Genomic DNA, 18,054 nt, shown 5'->3' on the forward strand with positions numbered 1-18,054 from the left:
TAACTTTTTTTTAACCTCTCTGATAAATCCATTAACCTATTTTATTTTGGTTTCTGTAACTTGCAAATGACTGAGGAGAGAGAAATTAGGAGAGGAATTGTATTGTTATAAACTCATCGTCCCTATTTAGAATACTTAATGCAAACTAATTAAAGATCTGCTTGTGCTATGATCTGCTATCTTCCTGTTTTCAAGTTTTTGCATTTTGAAATCTATCATATCTCCTTGTTCACACAATAAGGCCTTAACAAACTCTTTGTGAATATAGTTTCTCTGACCTCTCTACTCTCACAGAAAACCACAAGATAGGCCGGTGGTGGTGGCTCACGCCTGTAATCCCAGCACTTTGGGAGGCCGAGACGGGCGGATCACGAGGTCAGGAGATGGAGACTATCCTGGCTAACACGGTGAAACCCCGTCTCTACTAAAAATACAAAAAATTAGCCTGGCGTGGTGGTGGGCGCCTGTAGTCCCAGCTACTCTGGAGGCTGAGGCAGGAGAATGACGTGAACCTGGGAGGCGGAGCTTGCAGTAAGCCCAGATGGCGGCACTGCACTCCAGCCTGGGCGACCAGAGAGAGACTCCATCTCGAAAAAAGAAAAAAAGAAAACCACAGGATACTCAGGAGTCTTGGGCTCTGTTCTTCCTAATGAGCTCTGTTTGCCATGGTTTGGGAGAGGAAGAGCTCTGAGTATAGGGGATGGTAGATTTTTTAGTGTTCACTTAGACCTCTTCTCTCAAAAACATGGGTGAGAGAATCACACATTTTGACACTAGGATACTTGAGAGTTTGGTCCAATGGTCTTTTACCAAGGTGGCCCCACATCTCCTACATCCCAATGAATATCATAAACACTTGCTGATTTAATGGACAATAATGTTAGTAGCCTGAAATCACACTAGTAGTTTGAAACCTATGATGAGGGTGCATATACACCATGGAAATCTAAATGCTGTGAAAATCTAAATGCTGTGAAACAGTCCCCGCTTCCCACTACTGGACTGGTTGTTAATCATTTACTGGCATACTTGTATCAAACCCTTCCCTTATGCGGGTGGGGAGTGGTGAGAAACAGGCTTCTTATCACTAGATTCTATGTGGCCATTAAATGATGGAAAATGAAAGAAAGGGAGAGCTGTAATGCATAATGCTGGAACAAGATGAAATAAAAGATTTAAGATGAGATTTTTCTCTTTTCATAATAAAATGTGAAAAAATATTTGATTACAAAAGCTATCTTTATAGTAGCCACATTTTATTTGGTGACTTGCCTTCAGACTTAAGAATCTTTTCTAACAATTTTATCCCATTTACAAAAAAATGCTCAATAAATATTTCGAAAGAGTAGGTCAAAAGCCCTTAAACTAATCTGTAGGGTTGACAATTAAGATATCATTTTTTTTTCTGTAACTGATCATTGAATTTTGTAATGCTGAGGGGAAGGTAAAATGCATAGTGAGTGACACACAAGTGCAAAAAAGAGTTGATTGTAATCTAAGATTTAGATCTTAAAGTAGGAATAATCTTTAGGTTTTGCCATTCAAATCAGCAGATAGCCACAGTTATTACATTACAAAAGATTTCTGAGCTCCAAGTATTTGCGTGTACTTTGACTTACTAAGCATTCAAAAATACTTTCCTAACAGCATCATACTTTTATTTTCATATTGTATATATTTTAACCTTTAAGTTATCATGGAAATTTCTTAACAAGGTCTTCTTCCCAGTAAACACGCAAACTGAAACATTAGCACCCATTTCTTCAGCATCTTAGAAGAAATATGCTTAATATAGTAGATTTTCCTAAATAACTTAAACCTTCACCCTTCAAATTCTAAGACCTTTTAGAAACCATTTCTCTGAAATCCTTTTTAAATATTTTAAACATATTTCTTACTTCTTAAACTAAGAGTTTAAACTCTCCTTGCTTGTTATAGGGCTAATCATTCTTCTGCCATGTAGAAACAACTACTTTCACCAGCTTTTAAATTTTATTTAGTTATATCCTTAAATGCCAAACTGCAAAATGACCTTTGTCACTGGTGTGGTCATTGTATTCGCTCTGACAGCCCTGCTCCCTCCTCCCCTTTTAGTTTCCTGAGTAGTGTTTATTTATTATGGGCACTGAAACCCATGCATAAAACTTGTTTGGAGTTACATACTAGATTCGATTTTATTAAGACTCTAAGTGAGGATATGAGAAGTAAAATCCTTCGCTTTTCAGAAGACTTTGTTGTGGTCATATCAGGCACTTGGAATATGGAGATAATGAAATCTGCTCCAAGGGATGGTTGTGAGAGGCAACAAGGAAAGGCATATGAAATGGATCTGTAGGATGCCACCAAGCGGTCCCTTTATGCGCACAACTGCTGCGGGCCCCACCACTATTGTTCAATGTTCCCCACCGCTCCATCCCCTTAGGCAGTGTGGGGAGAGCCAGTTTCTCCTCCTTAGAAGAGGAGCTGCCAGAGCAATTCTAGCAGACCCTTGGGTATATTTATCTACCTAACTGGTTTGTAGTTAGGTTGATTAAAGGGAATAGGAAGAAATAAAAATTTTGCATCTGAGTTTCTCTGTTTTTAAATATGGAGTATTACTTTGAGCCTAAAAATGTTCATCACTTTCGACTTAGTAATCTCCCTTCTGGAACTTAACCCTAAAGAAATAATCAGACATAAGGAGAAAGATTTATGCATAAACATATTTTTCATCTCACCTTCATCCTGTTTTTACATTAGTCAGCACAAGAAGCCTTTGACTGTGTTCCAGAAAACATATTGCGCCAAGATTGGCAGACATTGGTTTGAGTTTATTTAACTGTCAGGGGATGGCTTTCTTTGTGAGCTGATTCCAAAAATTCATTACATACTTAAATCTTTGATGGGCATCAGCAATGTAAGAGTCGTGTACTTGAAGGGCTCAAAATTGCACACAAACATTAGTAGATAGCAGTGCTGGATATTATGGTTTAGACTTAATATCTTTTAAGATATTTTAGATCTTGTAGACCCAAACTCATCCTTGATTTGGCTATGTGTATTCTATGCCATTTTGTATATGAGTAAAATACTGGGTTCTGTGAGAGCAGGCATCAAGATAGAACTAGCTGTCTAAGAGATCTATTGTGGGAAAAGCCCGTGAAGGATAAAGGGGAAGGAGAGCGTGAGTAGGGAATAAAAAGCAAATAGGGTAGTCCTGTATAATTTCCTACAATTTGGATTTTGTTCATTTCATCCCAGTAGTATTAACAGGTACCTCTGTCCCCTAAGTATCAGATACAGAGGGGTGATCACATTAGAATTTAATTTGTTCCTTCCTTTTCTCCGCTCTCCTCCTCTCTCCTCCCTCCCCTCCCATTCCCTCTCCTTTCCTTCATTGTTGCAAAACTACTTCATAGGTAATGGTGTGTGCTTCCATCAAGAGGCAGATAACATTTGTCTCATCTGTTTTTCTGTGTGTGTTAGCAACTTGATGATCATTGTGCTAGATCCATTAACTCATTAGGGGTTGCAAAATGCTGACATTTGAATTATTTCTGTCTTCACTTACTAACTAGCATACTTTTATACAGAGAAACTTCCCCTCATTAGCTATTTGGTTGTTTTGAGGTTCAGCACAAATAGGAAAGGTAGGATGAATGCTAGATTTTTTCTTTTGCTTATCATTTTTCAAAATGATAAGTTCGTTCCTTAGCATTTTCCAAAGGTGGAAAATGAGAATTTTTGTGTTTGTTTAGTATTATTATGAACTCATGGATTTCAGCCATTGTAGTTGTTATCTTTATTTGACACTCAAATTATTTCATCTTTGGCCAGTAGGAGTTTATATAGGTAGGCTCCTGAGTCTTTTTGACATAATCCTAGTAGTCTCTGACAGCCTCCTTGCTTTCTGGCATGATTTAATGTTCAGGCTCATCTTGTACATTTCCTGCCTCAGATCTCACTAGGTCACAAGCCATAGTTCATTGTAGTGAGAACTGATTTTTTAGAAACAACACTCTAGGTGTTGGGAGTGTTCATTGCTACTGGGTAGGTTACTTTTTCTAGACCTTTTCACTGTACAAAACTAAGGAATTTTTTTTAAAGGTAGAGTATATCCAGAGATCATACTTATAATTTCAATTTATATCTAGGACTACAGGGTTACTGCTTCATCTCATCATTTTTACATCTGAGTTTCTTTATCTCCATGCTAAAAAACCTGCTTCTCAACAACACAAGCCTGATTACTCACTTGTTTTATCGTATACTACAAATGTGACAGCCTTGGGATAACAATGCTAATACTAGGACTAGCTAAATTATTATTGAAAAAAATGTGAAGTTCTTTTTATCTTTAGGATATATACCATTAGAAATGAACTATCAAATCACTGGGTTTTAAAATCAGAATAGTTCCTCTCCTCAACCACTTGTATATGTATTTAGGTATTACTTGTATCACTTTACTAATCTTGTCTCTGGTGCCATTCTTATTTCCCTTACCGTAATATAACTAGCATTTTCTCCCTGTATTATATTTGTCTCTGTAAAAATGAGAAGTTTATGAGAAGTATAATGAGAAGTATAAAGTTAACTAGGAATTAAGAATTTGAAGTACAAAAATGAATGTAGATTTAAAAATAAGTGTGTGCACAATATATTTCTTTACTCTGTGAGCTGAGAGGTCTTAGAAGCAATGACATCCCAGTAGCAATGAGCACACCTAGAACCCAGATCTTGGTTTCTAATACTGTTCTCCAGTAAAAGGTACCAAAGCTCACTGAAGAAATGCCTGATTCTAAGGCCATGGCAGAGAAAGATAAGATGAGTCTGGAGCATTGTGTAGTACTAGAAAGGAAGAAGTGCTCAAACACACACACACAATGATGGGGCATGTCAAAGGGGCATATCAGCCAACTAAAAGAACTCCCAATAACCATAGCTGGAAGAATTTGAGCGACGAAATAAATGACATAGTGTTGGATTATAATCCAAAGTATAAAACAAATATCTGAGTCCATATTGATATGTTAATAAGTAAATGATTGAAGAAATCAGTAAGTGAGGAGAAGAGACACATCTCCAGTGCAGAATTCCAAATAATTTGTATAGATACTCCACCCTCAAAAAGCTGGAACTTACTTTCCACTCCTTAAGTATGGGCTATGCATAGCCTTTCTTTCAGAGTATAGTCTGTTAAGATGGGAAAAAGAATAACTATAGTGGAGAAACTTGACAAACACTACCTCAGCCAAGTGATCAGATCAAGGTAAACATCAGTGAGAAACCATGCTTGTAGCATGTACCCTTGATATAATGTTAATCTGCAACACTTTCTTAATTTTTCTGGTACTACTATGTTGGATTTAAAAAATATTTTATGTTTCCTGAAGGCTTTTAATTACAGGTGAAAACCTGTTCTCGGCTTTGTTTGAGCTAGTGAAAAAAGTATGAAGCATGGTTTCTACCTTATAGTAACTTAGAAACTAGTGAAGGAAATAAGATCTAGCAAGCATGTAATCGAAATATAAATCATAGGACATGGTTATACAGGATTTTTAAGTTGAGAAAAGCAAAGCATAGTTATATTGAGACCTGGTGTAGCTAGAGAAAGTTTTGAAGAAAATAGTCTCTTCTGTTAATACTATCAGGATTTCTGGACAAGGGAAATCATAGGGATTGATTTAGAGGCTCAGAAATTCTCTAAATATATGATTATCACCAGAAAACAAAATACTTATATTTTAAAACCATTACATTTTGTTTCTGTTGACCAACTGAAATGCAAGATGACTAAATTAGTTATTTTTGAATCCCTTATGATAGATAATAAAATTGGTGGCTCATTTAATCATAATGTGGCCAGAATGTATTAGAAAGACAGCAAAATCACTGAATTGTATATGATACCCTGCATTTATTTGATGTGTAGACCTGGTTAAATCTTGGATTTTAAGCATTTGAATGTTACGTTGCTCTCTTTTGTTTTTCCTTTAGGACTATCTGCTGCCAAACTCTTGACTGAATATGGCGTTAGTGTTTTGGTTTTAGAAGCTCGGGACAGGGTTGGAGGAAGAACATATACCGTGAGGGTAAGTGATTTTAATACTTACATGTAATATAATATCTCACTCAAACTACAAGTGGCACCACTGGAAATCACAGGGCTAGAGGAGATCTCAAGAGTTCATGCAGTTAAACCATTTGTCCTCCATAGTCCTAAAGTACTCCCATCAAATAAGTGTGCATTCTCTTTAACAAGTACACACGAAAGACTGACTTTCATGTGGAGTGAATTCAACAAACATGAGCAAATAACTTCAATACAGTGTCATAATTTCCATACTACAGATGTAAATGAAGTGTGTAGTATCTCAGATGGAGTAATAGTTTGGCTGTACTGGAAGTGGCTATACACCCACAATACACACACACACACGCACACACACACACAGAGACACATGCACACACACACACACACACACACACGCTTAGATTCCTTATTTATCCAATGACACACAACTTAATAGAAATGTGGTGGCAAAAAAAACAAAAAAACAAACAAAAAAAGAAATGTGGTGGCTGCAGTAAGCAGGAGCAAATGTAGCATATTTTTGCATAACTTTTCCCTTGGCCCTTGTTCCCTAAGAAGTATGCTGCTGCCAGAGGTACTCCTGAGGTCATGTCTGGCTAGACATAAGAAAGAAGCCCAGTTATTGCTACATCACTGCTTTTTTAATACTTGGGCTTACATCACCATTCTGGAAAATATACATGCTATTATTTACTACTATTAAGGGAATGGTTGCAGGTGGTTGACTCTGGGTGAAAGTACGTAGGGAGATGATGAAGAGTGGGAAGGAAATAGGGGCAAAGATGGAAGTTTTTGCACATAAAAGTGGGGGAGAAAGGGAGAAGAGCCAGAGAGAAGTAGTAGAGGCAGAAGAGGAGGACCAGACTAGAGCAGCAATAGGTAAGTCAGCGGACGAAAGAGGAAGGGGTGCTCACCAGTCAACTGACACAGTATAAAGGCAAAACAAAACAAAATAAAAAACCCCTTGCATTTGATAGTTAGAAGTTCATTAATTAATGAGCCCCTTTGCTAGAGTACACAAATAGAGTGTGAAAGACTGGAGATTGAGAGTAAAGACAAAACCAGACTGTTGAAGTGACTGGAAAGAGAGGAAGCATCTATCTAACTAGAAGATGCTTCAGTTAGACTAATAACAGAATGGCATAGGCAATGCAAACATTTGATTACTTCACAGAAGTCTGGTGGTAGATAGTCCAGGCTCTCGCTTTTTGCTCTTCTTTCTGCTCTCATATTGGTTTTTTTTTTTTTTTTTTGAGACAGTTTTTCGCTCTTGCTGCCCAGGCTGGAGTGCAGTGGTGCAATCTCGGCTCACTGCAACCTCCACCTCCCGGGTTCAAGTGATTCTCCTGTCTCAGCCTCCAGAGTAGCTGGGATTACAGGCACCCCCCACCACGCCAGCCAATTTTGTATTTTTAGTAGAGACAGGGTTTCACCATGTTGGCCAGGCTGGTTGCAAACTCCTGATCTCAGGCGATCCATCGGCCTTGAAGCCTCCCAAAGTGCTGGGATAACAGGCATAAGTCACTGCACCCAGCCCTGCTCTGATATTCTTTGCATGTAGGCTTATTGTATTGTGGTAACAAGATGGATGCTGAGATTCTAAGCATCAGGTTCTCATTCAAGGCTGAACGGAGAGTGAAAGGGGGGCACCAGCCTTGTCTGCAACAAAGCTTTTCCTTCGCCAAAAGACCCCAGCAGACATTTGCTTTAGTCTCATTGGCTAGAGTTGGGTCACATGGCTACCCTCAGCTGTCAGGGATCCTGGGAAAGTAAGTATTTCACAATAGTAGGCTGCATAATAGAAGCAGGCATGCGAGAGGAAGTATCAATGGATATTGGAATAGCCAACAGACAACATTTGAATTAGGATTTCATAGCAGCAATTTCAGCCACATTGTGCCATACTACCCTTCTGTCATTTGCTTCCTACCTTTTTAGATACAGAGATGTATCTAAGCCTATTTCTGCTTTGCTCAGCTCTAAGGGTGCTGTACAGCCTTGCTATGCAAAGTATCGTCTGTGGGTCAGTAGCCCCAGAATCAACTGGGATTTTGATAGAAATGTGGAATCTCAGGCTGCGTCTCAGAACTGCTGAATCTGGATTTGCATTTTGATAGCATCTCCAGAGGACACTATAGAAGTGCTACTCTGTGGCATTTGTTTGCTTGTTTGCCTTAAATTAATGCCAATCCAGATTAAATTTTCTGAGTGCTCCCTTAGATGTAGTCCACTGGGAAGCTATTGGTCTGGGAGTGAGGAGACTGGGATTCTAGCCTCTGTACTGACTTGACATGATGTCTTGGATAAGTCCTATTAGCACTTTACATCTCAGTTTTCTCATCTGACTAATAAGATACAATCTAAATGTCCTTGGAGAAACTCCCTTCCATCTTCAAATTCTAATTGAAGGCAGCTGTTACAGTGCAAATGAAGAGTTGTGTCTTCTGCCTGTATGCCTTTATTAGATATGATTCTTCTGTCATTTTCTGAAAAATATTCCTTCATTTTGGAGATAGTTATTAGGTTGTCCCTTAGCCCTATTTTTCTTATCTCTAAAACCTTTTGGTTATTAAACAGGAACATCAGTCATGTTACGGATTTTCAGTTAAGAACAAGTTTCTTTGTATAAGGGAAATGAGAATTCCAACATACTTGTCCCCATCTGTGTTATAGGCCCCAATTACTTTGCCATGCTGTGTCATTTATATATGTCAGCACCACTCAGGAACCATTATTGTCTATTCAGCATGATATTACACCCCCCTTAGGAATGTGAGAAAGGAATCTCTGAAATGCTTGGAAATTAGGACTTAGCATTTGTACTCCAAATGATGAGAAGGAGAAAAAGAGGGCTTTAAGAAACAGGCATGGCGGCTGGGCATGGTGGCTTACGCCTGTAATCCCAGCACTCTGGGAGGCCGAGGCGGGTGGATCACTTGAGCTTGGGAGTTTGAGACCAGCCTGGGCAACATGGTGAAACCCCATCTCTACTAAAAATACAAAAAGTAGCTAGGTGCAGTGGTGTACACCTGTAGTCACAGCTACTTGGGAGGCTGAGGTAGGAGAATCACTTGAGCCCGAAAGGCAGAGGTTGCAGTGAGCCGAGATGGCACCATTGTACTCCAGTCTGGGTGACAGGAGTGGAAACCCTGACTCAAAAAATTAAAAATTTTAAAAAAGGAAACAGGCATGAAAATTGTATTTAATAAGAAACTGAAGCAAATATTTTTAAAAATTGCTTCTAATAACATAATCAATTAGGATAATTTGGGGAGGAGATGCCATAAAAGCTACTGTGGATCTCTGAGTACCAGAATGTCACATTTGGTATTACCTGGCAAACTGTTCAGATGGGTCTTCCATTAGTTCAAAACTTCCCCGTTTTTCCTAATGTGATTCATCCATGATGCATTAGGTCAAATTAATGAAGTTGAAATGCCTGCAGGGCAGCCACAGGGTTGGTGTATTTGTTTGCCAATATTGTTGCATGTTTGTGACCTCTTCAAAGGCTGAGTGGTGAGATCTAAATCAAGACCCCAAAGACTGAGGTGCAACATAGTAGAATCCATTGTTACTGCTTCTAGTGTCTTCATGCTGAACTTCAGGCACCTCATTTAGAATGTTTTTACTTTGTAAAGAAACATTCTGCAAAATGCCTCACTCTTTTTACTGCTTCATTTAGGATTATTTGCTTTAAATATAGTGTCAGTGTTCTAAAGATATCATGTTTGGAAACTCCCAGGAGTCCTCTTGCTGTCTTTGTTAAAGCCCAGAAATGTATTGGTGTACTGACTCCAGTTTTGTTCTTTATATCTTAAAATGGATGTTGGAGATTAGAAAAGGTTTGAAGGACAGCACTGATGGTTACTAAAAGAGAGAATAAACATTATATGAGGACACCTTAAAGAAGTCACAGAAACACTTCATTTCTGGTATTATGGCAGAATGAAAACCCTAACTCCTCATTGAAATAAGTAACATGCTGAATACAATAGGCTGTGCTCATCTGACATGGAAGTTAGAAATTTGTACATCTCCTGGATGTTGCATAGACACCTCAAACATAACACGTCCAACACTAGACTTCTGATCTTCCTCAAGGCCACTATTCCAGCCACCTTCCCCATGTTAGAACATGGCAACTTTGAAAAAACTCGGAGTCATGCTCAACACTACCAGACCCTCATTTGTTTTGTCAGGAAATTCTGTTGGCCCTGCCTTCAAAACATATCCAGAATTCAATACTTCCCACCACTTCCACTGCTATCCCCTGGTGGGAGCCACCATTATCTCTAGGCCAGATTACTGCAATAGGCTCCTGATTTCCCTGCTTTTACTCCTGCCCCCTATATTCTTTTCTTTCGTAGTGCATCAGTGAGAGTGAGCCTTTCAAATGTAAGTCAGATTTTAGCATTTCCCTGCTCAAGACCTTCCAAAGGCCCCCCTTCTCACTGACAGTCAAAACCTATGTCCTTACAATGTCCTGTGAGGCTTTAAGTGACCTGCTCTGCCAATAACCTCTGTAACCTCATCTTCAGTTTTTTTCCTTGCTCACATTGTTCTGGCCACTTTGGCCTCCTTGCTATTTCTTGAACATACCAGCAGACTTCTTTGTTACAGTCTTTAGATCCATATTGCTAGGAGTTTTTGCTTTTTTTTCGAGACGAAGTCTCACTCTGTTGCCCAGGCTGGAGTGCAGTGGGATGATCTCGCCTCACTGCAACCTCTGTCTCCTGGGTTCCAGCAATTTTCCTGCCTCAGCCTCCTGAGTAGCTGGGATTACAGGCTCACGCCACCATGCCTGGCTAATTTTTGTATTTTCAGTAGAGACAGGGTTTCACCATGTTGGCCAGGCTGTTGTGTTTTAATTTCTACAGCTGGAGTATTTTCAGTTGTTTTTTGTCATCGCTGCATTGTAGTCAAAGAATGTTGTTTTATGGTGACAATCCTTGAGGCTCACTTTATAACCTAGCAAGCACATGGTTAATATCCAAAGATCTTCTAATTTCTGCTGGAAGAGAACATGTAGTCTCTAAAAGCTAAACACAATGTTTTATATGTGTCCACTAGAATAAGCTTAATTGTGCTCCTTTTTTGTTTGCTTAATCTATTATTCACTTTTAAAAGTAAGTTAAAAATTCTCTATTCTACTGGGCACTTATCTTTGGTTCCTGTCAAATGTTGCTTACATTTGGAAGGTATATTACTCAGTTTATGCAAGTTTACACTTGTTTAGCCTTCTGGATCTTTTAGCATTATGTAGTGACACTTATTTCACTGAGATTTATTTTGTTTAAGGTTTTCTTTGATATTAATATAGTTATAACAGCTTACATTAGTATATGTATATCTCTTTATCTTTCAGTTAGAGTCTTCTTTATTCTGACATTTTTTTCTTTTTTTAAATTTTAGATTCAAGGGGTACGTGATTTTTAATTTTTTTTTTGGAGACGGAGTCTCGCTGTGTCGCCCAGGCTGGAGTGCAGTGGTGCAATCTCCGCTTACTGCAACCTCCTCCTCTTGGGTTCAAGCTGTTTTCCTACCTCAGCCTCCCCAGTAGCTGGGATCACAGGTTCCTGCCACCACACCCAACTAATTTTTGCATTTTTAGTGGAGTTAATTGATAAACTTGGTCCATCTGTATTTGTTATGATTTCTTTTTTAAATGTTTTAACTTTATTATATTATATTATGGCTTTCCATTTGTCCCACTTTAACAAGTTTTCCTCTTGGTTTCTTTCTTTCCTTCTTTTGGGCTACTGGTTTTCTTCTTTCTGTTTTCTTTTTAAGTTTTTTCTTCTACTTGTTTGGAAGTTATATAGTCAGACCAATGTTTTTCAGACAGTTTTCCTAACTATATTAACACTCATACTAAATGTAGTCTAAAGTTTATCAATATATTATCTTTCTACTAAAAAATACAAAAACTTTCATGCTTCAGTTGTGAGCACCCTTCTTCCAATCTGCAAACTATAAAAGTATTTCACGTTTGTATGTTTCTCAGACATTATTAATTTTGTTTTATTCTATTGTAGATGTTGCTTAATTTTCTTTAAAGTTTTGCCAGTATCTTTGTTCACTGTCAGTTCTTGAATCTCCGACCTTTTATGTGTAACCATTGTCGTTCTACTTGAAACACACCCTTTCCTCCAATCTGGGTTCTAAACTCTGAACATTTGTCAGCTTGACAAAACATAGTTCTAACAGGTAACAAATTCTACTTAGAATTTCTCTTCCTCTTTTTTCTTCTCTCAGAATAGCAAAGATATTATTTCCCTATCTTCTGGCTTGTATTTTTATTGTTGAAGTCTAATTTATCGTTAAGTCTAATTGTTGATTTTTTTCAGAGTATGTATGATTTGCCTCTTTCGTTTTCTGAAAAAGAATTGCTTTTGAGAGCTCTTTTCTTTGGTATACTGCAGTTTCTCTGTGTCTGGATGAGAATTTATTTTTATTTATCATTCTTTGGACCTGTTGGGTTTCTTATCTTCCAACAATGCTGGTAAATCCTCAGCCACTATTTTTTTATACTACTTAATATTTTGACACCATCTTCCATGTCTTAACTACCTCCTCAACATATTTTCCAATTCTTTATCTTCGAACTGCATTCTATATAATTTATTCAGATCTAGCAGTTCACTCACTCTATGTCGAATATACTGTTTAACCCATTCACAGAGTTTTTAAAATTTTAATTAGTACATTTTTATTACTAGCAGTTATTTTTTAATCTACTTGATAATATTTTCAGTTTCTTTTCCCCTGCTCCTAGTTTTAATGGCTTATTTTATTTAAAATATATTACATAGTACTTTTAGATTCTGTGTATAATTCAACTATTACAAAGTCTTTCTGGATTATTTTTTCTGCTTATTTTCTTTTGGTGCCTTGTTTGCACGTATGTTTTGTAACTCTTGGCTGTGGGTTGCTAATTTTCCATGGAACTTTATCTGTGTGTAAATTATTTGAGGCCTAGGGGAAAAGGATTTGAGTCTACTTCAACCACCCGCCTTGACACTTTAAATTTTCCACTCAAGGTTTTTCATATCATGTGGGTAGCGTAAATTCAGATGGAAAACATAAATAAAGATAGGCTTATTTTTTTTTCCTTTTCTGTGTGACAATACTGAGACCTGCAAAATAATGGAAAATATAAAGTTGTGGATGCAGCTAAAGCAATACTTAGAAGACATATAGTCTAAATTCTTCCATTAGAAAAGAAAAAGGCTATATGTGAATAAGCTAATCATGCAAAGAGTTAGAAAAGTAAGAGCAAAATAAATCCAAAAAAGGGGTAAAAAGGGCACACGTCAAGGATATAGAAAATAGACACCCAACAAAGAGGATCCATAAAATAAAAGTTGATTATTTGAAGAGACCTATTAAAGATACACAAGAAGTGTCCGATAAGATTTTTCCAGAAAAAGAAACACCCCAAATAAATAAGAGATGAGAGCCAGATGTGGGGCTCACGCCTGTAATCCCAGCACTTTGGGAGGCTGAGGCAGGTGCATCGCTTGAGCTCAGGAGCTCGAGATCAGCCTGAGCAACCCTAAGTCTACAGAAAATACAAAAATTAGCTGAGTGTGGTGGCACACACCTGTAGTCCCAGCTACTCAGGAGGCTGAGGTGGGAGAATTCGTAGACCCCAGGAAAGTCGAGGCTGCAGTGAGCCATGATCATGCCATTGTACTCTAGCTTGGGTGATAGAGTAAGACCCTGTCTCAAAAAAATAATAATAAAAAAAGATGAAAATGAAAATATAATTACTGATGCAATAAAGAATAATTAAATGAAAAGAAGATGCCATGAACATTAAACCAACAGTTCTGAAACATATATGAAATGTACATATTATGAGAAAAATATAATTCATCAAAGTTAACATTGATTTAGTCTGGAAATAGAAGAGTAGTGCTTTAACCTAAAAATAAATTAAATGTGCAGTTTAAGATTTTCCCTAAAAAAAATCACCAAGCCTAGATAGTTCTACAGGTATGTTCTACATAATGTTCAAAGAATGGATCACTTTATTTACATACAAACCTTTCTACAGAATAGAAAAAAGTATGATCACTAACTAAGGAGATTAGCAGTACTCTGATGCAAAAAACAGACAAGGCAGTAGAAGAAAGGAGAATCATAGGCCAGTCTCAATATTGCTTACATAGATATGAAATTCTAAACAAAATGTTAGCGTAGATATAAACATAGATATAAAAATTCCCAACAAAATGTTAGCAAAGCATATCCTCCAATAGAAAGATAATATCAGGTTGGGTAGCTCCAGGAAGGAAATGTTGAATAATACTAGACAATTTTCTGGAAATAACAGATTAGGTTAATTATAACAAAATACAAAGAGACTAGACAAGTTGCACTGTATAGACACACACACACATGCACACACACATCTTTAAAGCATTAAAGAGCCAGCAAGCTAACAAGATAGGGAAGAATCACTGGGCCAACATCTGGAAAGGATTAACCTATTTTTCCCTGGGTGGCAGGGGGAGTTGCTAACCACTGAAGAAGCTCCCGAAGGCTGAGCAGTGCTTTGGACCTAGTGCAAAGCTGGGGTGACAGGTCAAGTCCAGAACCCCAGGAAGTGTGTACTGATTTGTGGGGGAGTGTTGGTCAACTCCTTGTGCTGTGGAGTTGGGCTGCATCTAAGGACCAAGGGTGAATGGCAAGAAAGCTAGGTCAAATGTGCATTTTGGCCCAGCCTCAAATCCTCTCAGGTACTGCAAATGGAATAAAGTTATCTAGTACTGTGAGGGTCCCAGGCTGTGGGCAGAAGCAAACATAAATCCTCTCTGAGAAAGATACCATCTTCCTAGGATTCAAATGATTTCTGCATGTTTTCAAGTGCAATGAGTGGCATTCAATAAAAAATAATCAGGCAAACAAGGAAAAAAGGCATGACAACATGCTTGAGAACTGGTATACACAACAAAATAGACACAGACCCTTTAGTTATTAAAAAAAAAAAAAGCCATGGAGGGGTTGCAGCTCACCAATATTCAATTTATTGATTAAATCATTGGGACTTGCCAATTAATAAAAACAGCTGAAAAGCATGGAGAACTGTATTTATGAGGGAACCCAGAGCTTCCCATTCCTACTCTCTGGGAGTGAGGGTAGCTTGTGAGGACCACTGAGGGTGACAGGGAGGAAGGCCAAGTAAATAATTTTAGTTTATGATAGAGGGTTTGCATATTTGTAAATAATTTAGTGATATGTGAATCTTTTTATACCTTCTTGTATTCTTTTCCTATGATGCATTCTTTCCTGGAAGTGTTTTAAAATAGCATCTAGAACCATCAATGTGGACTGATTTAAGATTTCACCTGGTGGAAATTAGGAAATTAGGCTTTGGGTAGCTCCTCCAGTAATAACACCAGAGACAAGCTCACATAATAATTTAAATGTTTTGTAAAGGATCTAAACTGGCAGAATGTACTACAGTGTTCTTTATCTTTTATGCATTGTGTTGCTGAATTGACCTTACCAATAGCTTTGCCAAATGATGGTGCTTAGTGATGAGTGTTAGACAGGATTGTGCCCCAGTTCTTGAGTGGAAGAGGAAAGACTGCCATTTTCAGTTGCTCTTTATAGGGGAGACATAAGGCACAATTAACTGTTAAAAAAATAAATGGGTTTTTTTTTTTTTACGAGACACATTTTTCCAAGTTTTAACTAAAGTCCCCTGACCAATTTTTCTCTTTTTGCAGAATGAGCATGTTAATTACGTAGATGTTGGTGGAGCTTACGTGGGACCAACCCAAAACAGAATCTTACGCTTGTCTAAGGAGCTGGGCATAGAGACTTACAAAGTGAATGTCTGTGAGCGTCTCGTTCAATATGTCAAGGTAAGGCTGACTTCACCCAAGTGACTGATAGGGAAACATTTTATTTGAGAAAACATTTGGTTTGTTTTTAGTTATTTTTCTTTCAAAGCAATTGTAAAAGTAGGCTCTTGACTTTTGAAGTAGCATTTGCCTTTCTTTTCTTGTTTTCTTTTTTCTTTTTCTTTTGAAAAAAATCGCTAAAGTCTCCTGGAATCACTGCAGGATATTATGACTCAGCTTGGCCTTCCTCCCTGTCACCCTCAGTGGCCCTCACATGCTACCGTCACTCCCAGAGAGTAGGAATGGGAGGCTCTGGGTTCCCTCCTAATGCATCTGAAGGGCACTGGGGTGGGGGCGGCAGGTGCCTGCAACAGACATGTGCACACACACACACACACACACACGCACACGCATGCACACTCCCCTCCCCCAGCTGCAGGCAATCCCTGAGCGACCTAGGAAGCAACTCTAGAGCCCCAAGGAACAGAAGAGTTTGAGGCCACTTCTTTAGCCTTTGAACTGGTTATTCATCCTCATTCTTACCTGGCATTATTTGGAATGCTTTATTTCCTCTGTACCTGCCCTTCACTCTTGGGAAGTCTAGCTTGTTTGTGTTTCCTACTGTTTAAACAAGAGATTGTTTAAACTCTAGCCACTGATATCCACAGCTGTTGCCAGTGTTTTTCTTTCTCACTGAAGCCAAACATGGAGTGGCTGGAGTCTGGAAACATGCCTTGAGAAATCAAATTTCCCATCTGACATTGCAGCCTACTTCCTAGAGCTAGTGTCACTGAGGAAGGGGTTATTTACTCATTCTAATGTCAGGATTCCCACACCAATAACCACATCACTTCTCAACAAATACATCCCTTCCCCTACTCCACCTTGGGCAATAACTGTGGGTCTGGAGGCTACAGGGCTTGGGGTGTGTCCTGGGAGTTGAGGATACTTGTGACATATGTACACTGATACCCAATCAGAAGAGACCAGAAACCTTTGTAAACTCTGATAGCCACATGGTTTCAGATGCTTGGGATAGTCTGGTGGTAACAGACGTGAAAAAGCAAATCAGTAGTCTTTTTATTCTTTTCTTTTCTTTTTACCTTTAAGCTCTGTTGGACTTGAAAATCAGTAGTCTTTACAAAAACTGTGGGTTAAGAGGTCAAGGGAGGAATGAAGAAAGTATAATAAATTTCACAAAGTATTTAGGAACTCTGGTTACAACAGGCCATGATCAAAAAGGAAAAACCCCTTTGCTTCCTCATTTTCTCTTTTCTGCACTGCACAGTGTTTCCATGGACTAGTAAGTAATAACAACAGTAAGAATAATAGCTGCTAACATTTATTAAGCATTTTTACCTGTATTCTCACATTTAATATAGGGAGAGAGATCAAACCCTTTGCACTCAACTACTAATTAAATAGTCATGTAAATTCACTCTCCACTCCAACTGGGAAGCAAATGAGTGTGATGATTATCTTGGAATCTGAGCAGATTCATGCTGATAAGATTCAGAGGCTAAGAGGTTTTTAGTTTACCTGGAGGCTAACAATAAACAACAACTAAAAGCTTTTTATGCATGAACTCATTAAATCCTTACATCCCCCCTAGGCAGGCATTATCATCCCCATTTTAAGTATGAGAAACCAGAAGTTCAAAGAGGTTAAAGTGACTTGACAAGGCTATAGAACTCCTAACAGTCTACCTAACCCCTGAGTGCGTGCTCTTCATTATCCCAATATATGGCCTAGGAAATGAAACTGAGGACTCTGAATGGAGATGTGCTGGACCTCCAATGTTTGTTTGGCCACACACACATCTATAGTAAGATATCTCACTGTCAATATCACTGAAGCCTGGCTCATATGATAAGGAGATGCAGTCATTGAAAGACAACTTTTTTTTTCTACTTTCTTACTCTTCTTCCGGTTTCATGTTCCTTTTATGTACATTTTAAAAACTGGGAAAAACTGGAAATTTACAAGTATGTCCTCAAGCTAGGTACCTGCTAGTCTCCCAGCCACGCCCAGTCTAAAACTTGATATTGGGCTGGATGTGGTGGCTCACATCTGTAATTCCGGCCCTTTGGGAGGCCAAGGTGGGAGGATCATCTGAGACCAGGA

The 18,054-nt window shown here is 38.3% G+C and overlaps 1 protein-coding gene across 2 annotated transcripts in view; it reads left to right on the forward strand.

Annotated features, from left to right (window-relative positions):
• The window catches only part of MAOA (monoamine oxidase A), an 86,519-nt gene that overhangs the window by 16,357 nt on the left and 52,108 nt on the right, over positions 1-18,054 (forward strand). For both annotated transcript variants that reach the window (XM_011938653.1, XM_011938651.1), the window contains 2 exons: positions 5,980-6,074; positions 15,814-15,951. Coding sequence is in view for 1 of the 2 variants with exons in the window: in XM_011938651.1 (XP_011794041.1) it covers positions 5,980-6,074; positions 15,814-15,951 (233 nt within the window). In the remaining variant the exon portion in view is untranslated. The remainder of the gene's footprint in view (positions 1-5,979; positions 6,075-15,813; positions 15,952-18,054) is intronic.

This window comes from Colobus angolensis, unplaced genomic scaffold, assembly GCF_000951035.1.
Source record: "Colobus angolensis palliatus isolate OR3802 unplaced genomic scaffold, Cang.pa_1.0 Scaffold176, whole genome shotgun sequence".
NCBI classification, from domain to species: domain Eukaryota; kingdom Metazoa; phylum Chordata; class Mammalia; order Primates; family Cercopithecidae; genus Colobus; species Colobus angolensis.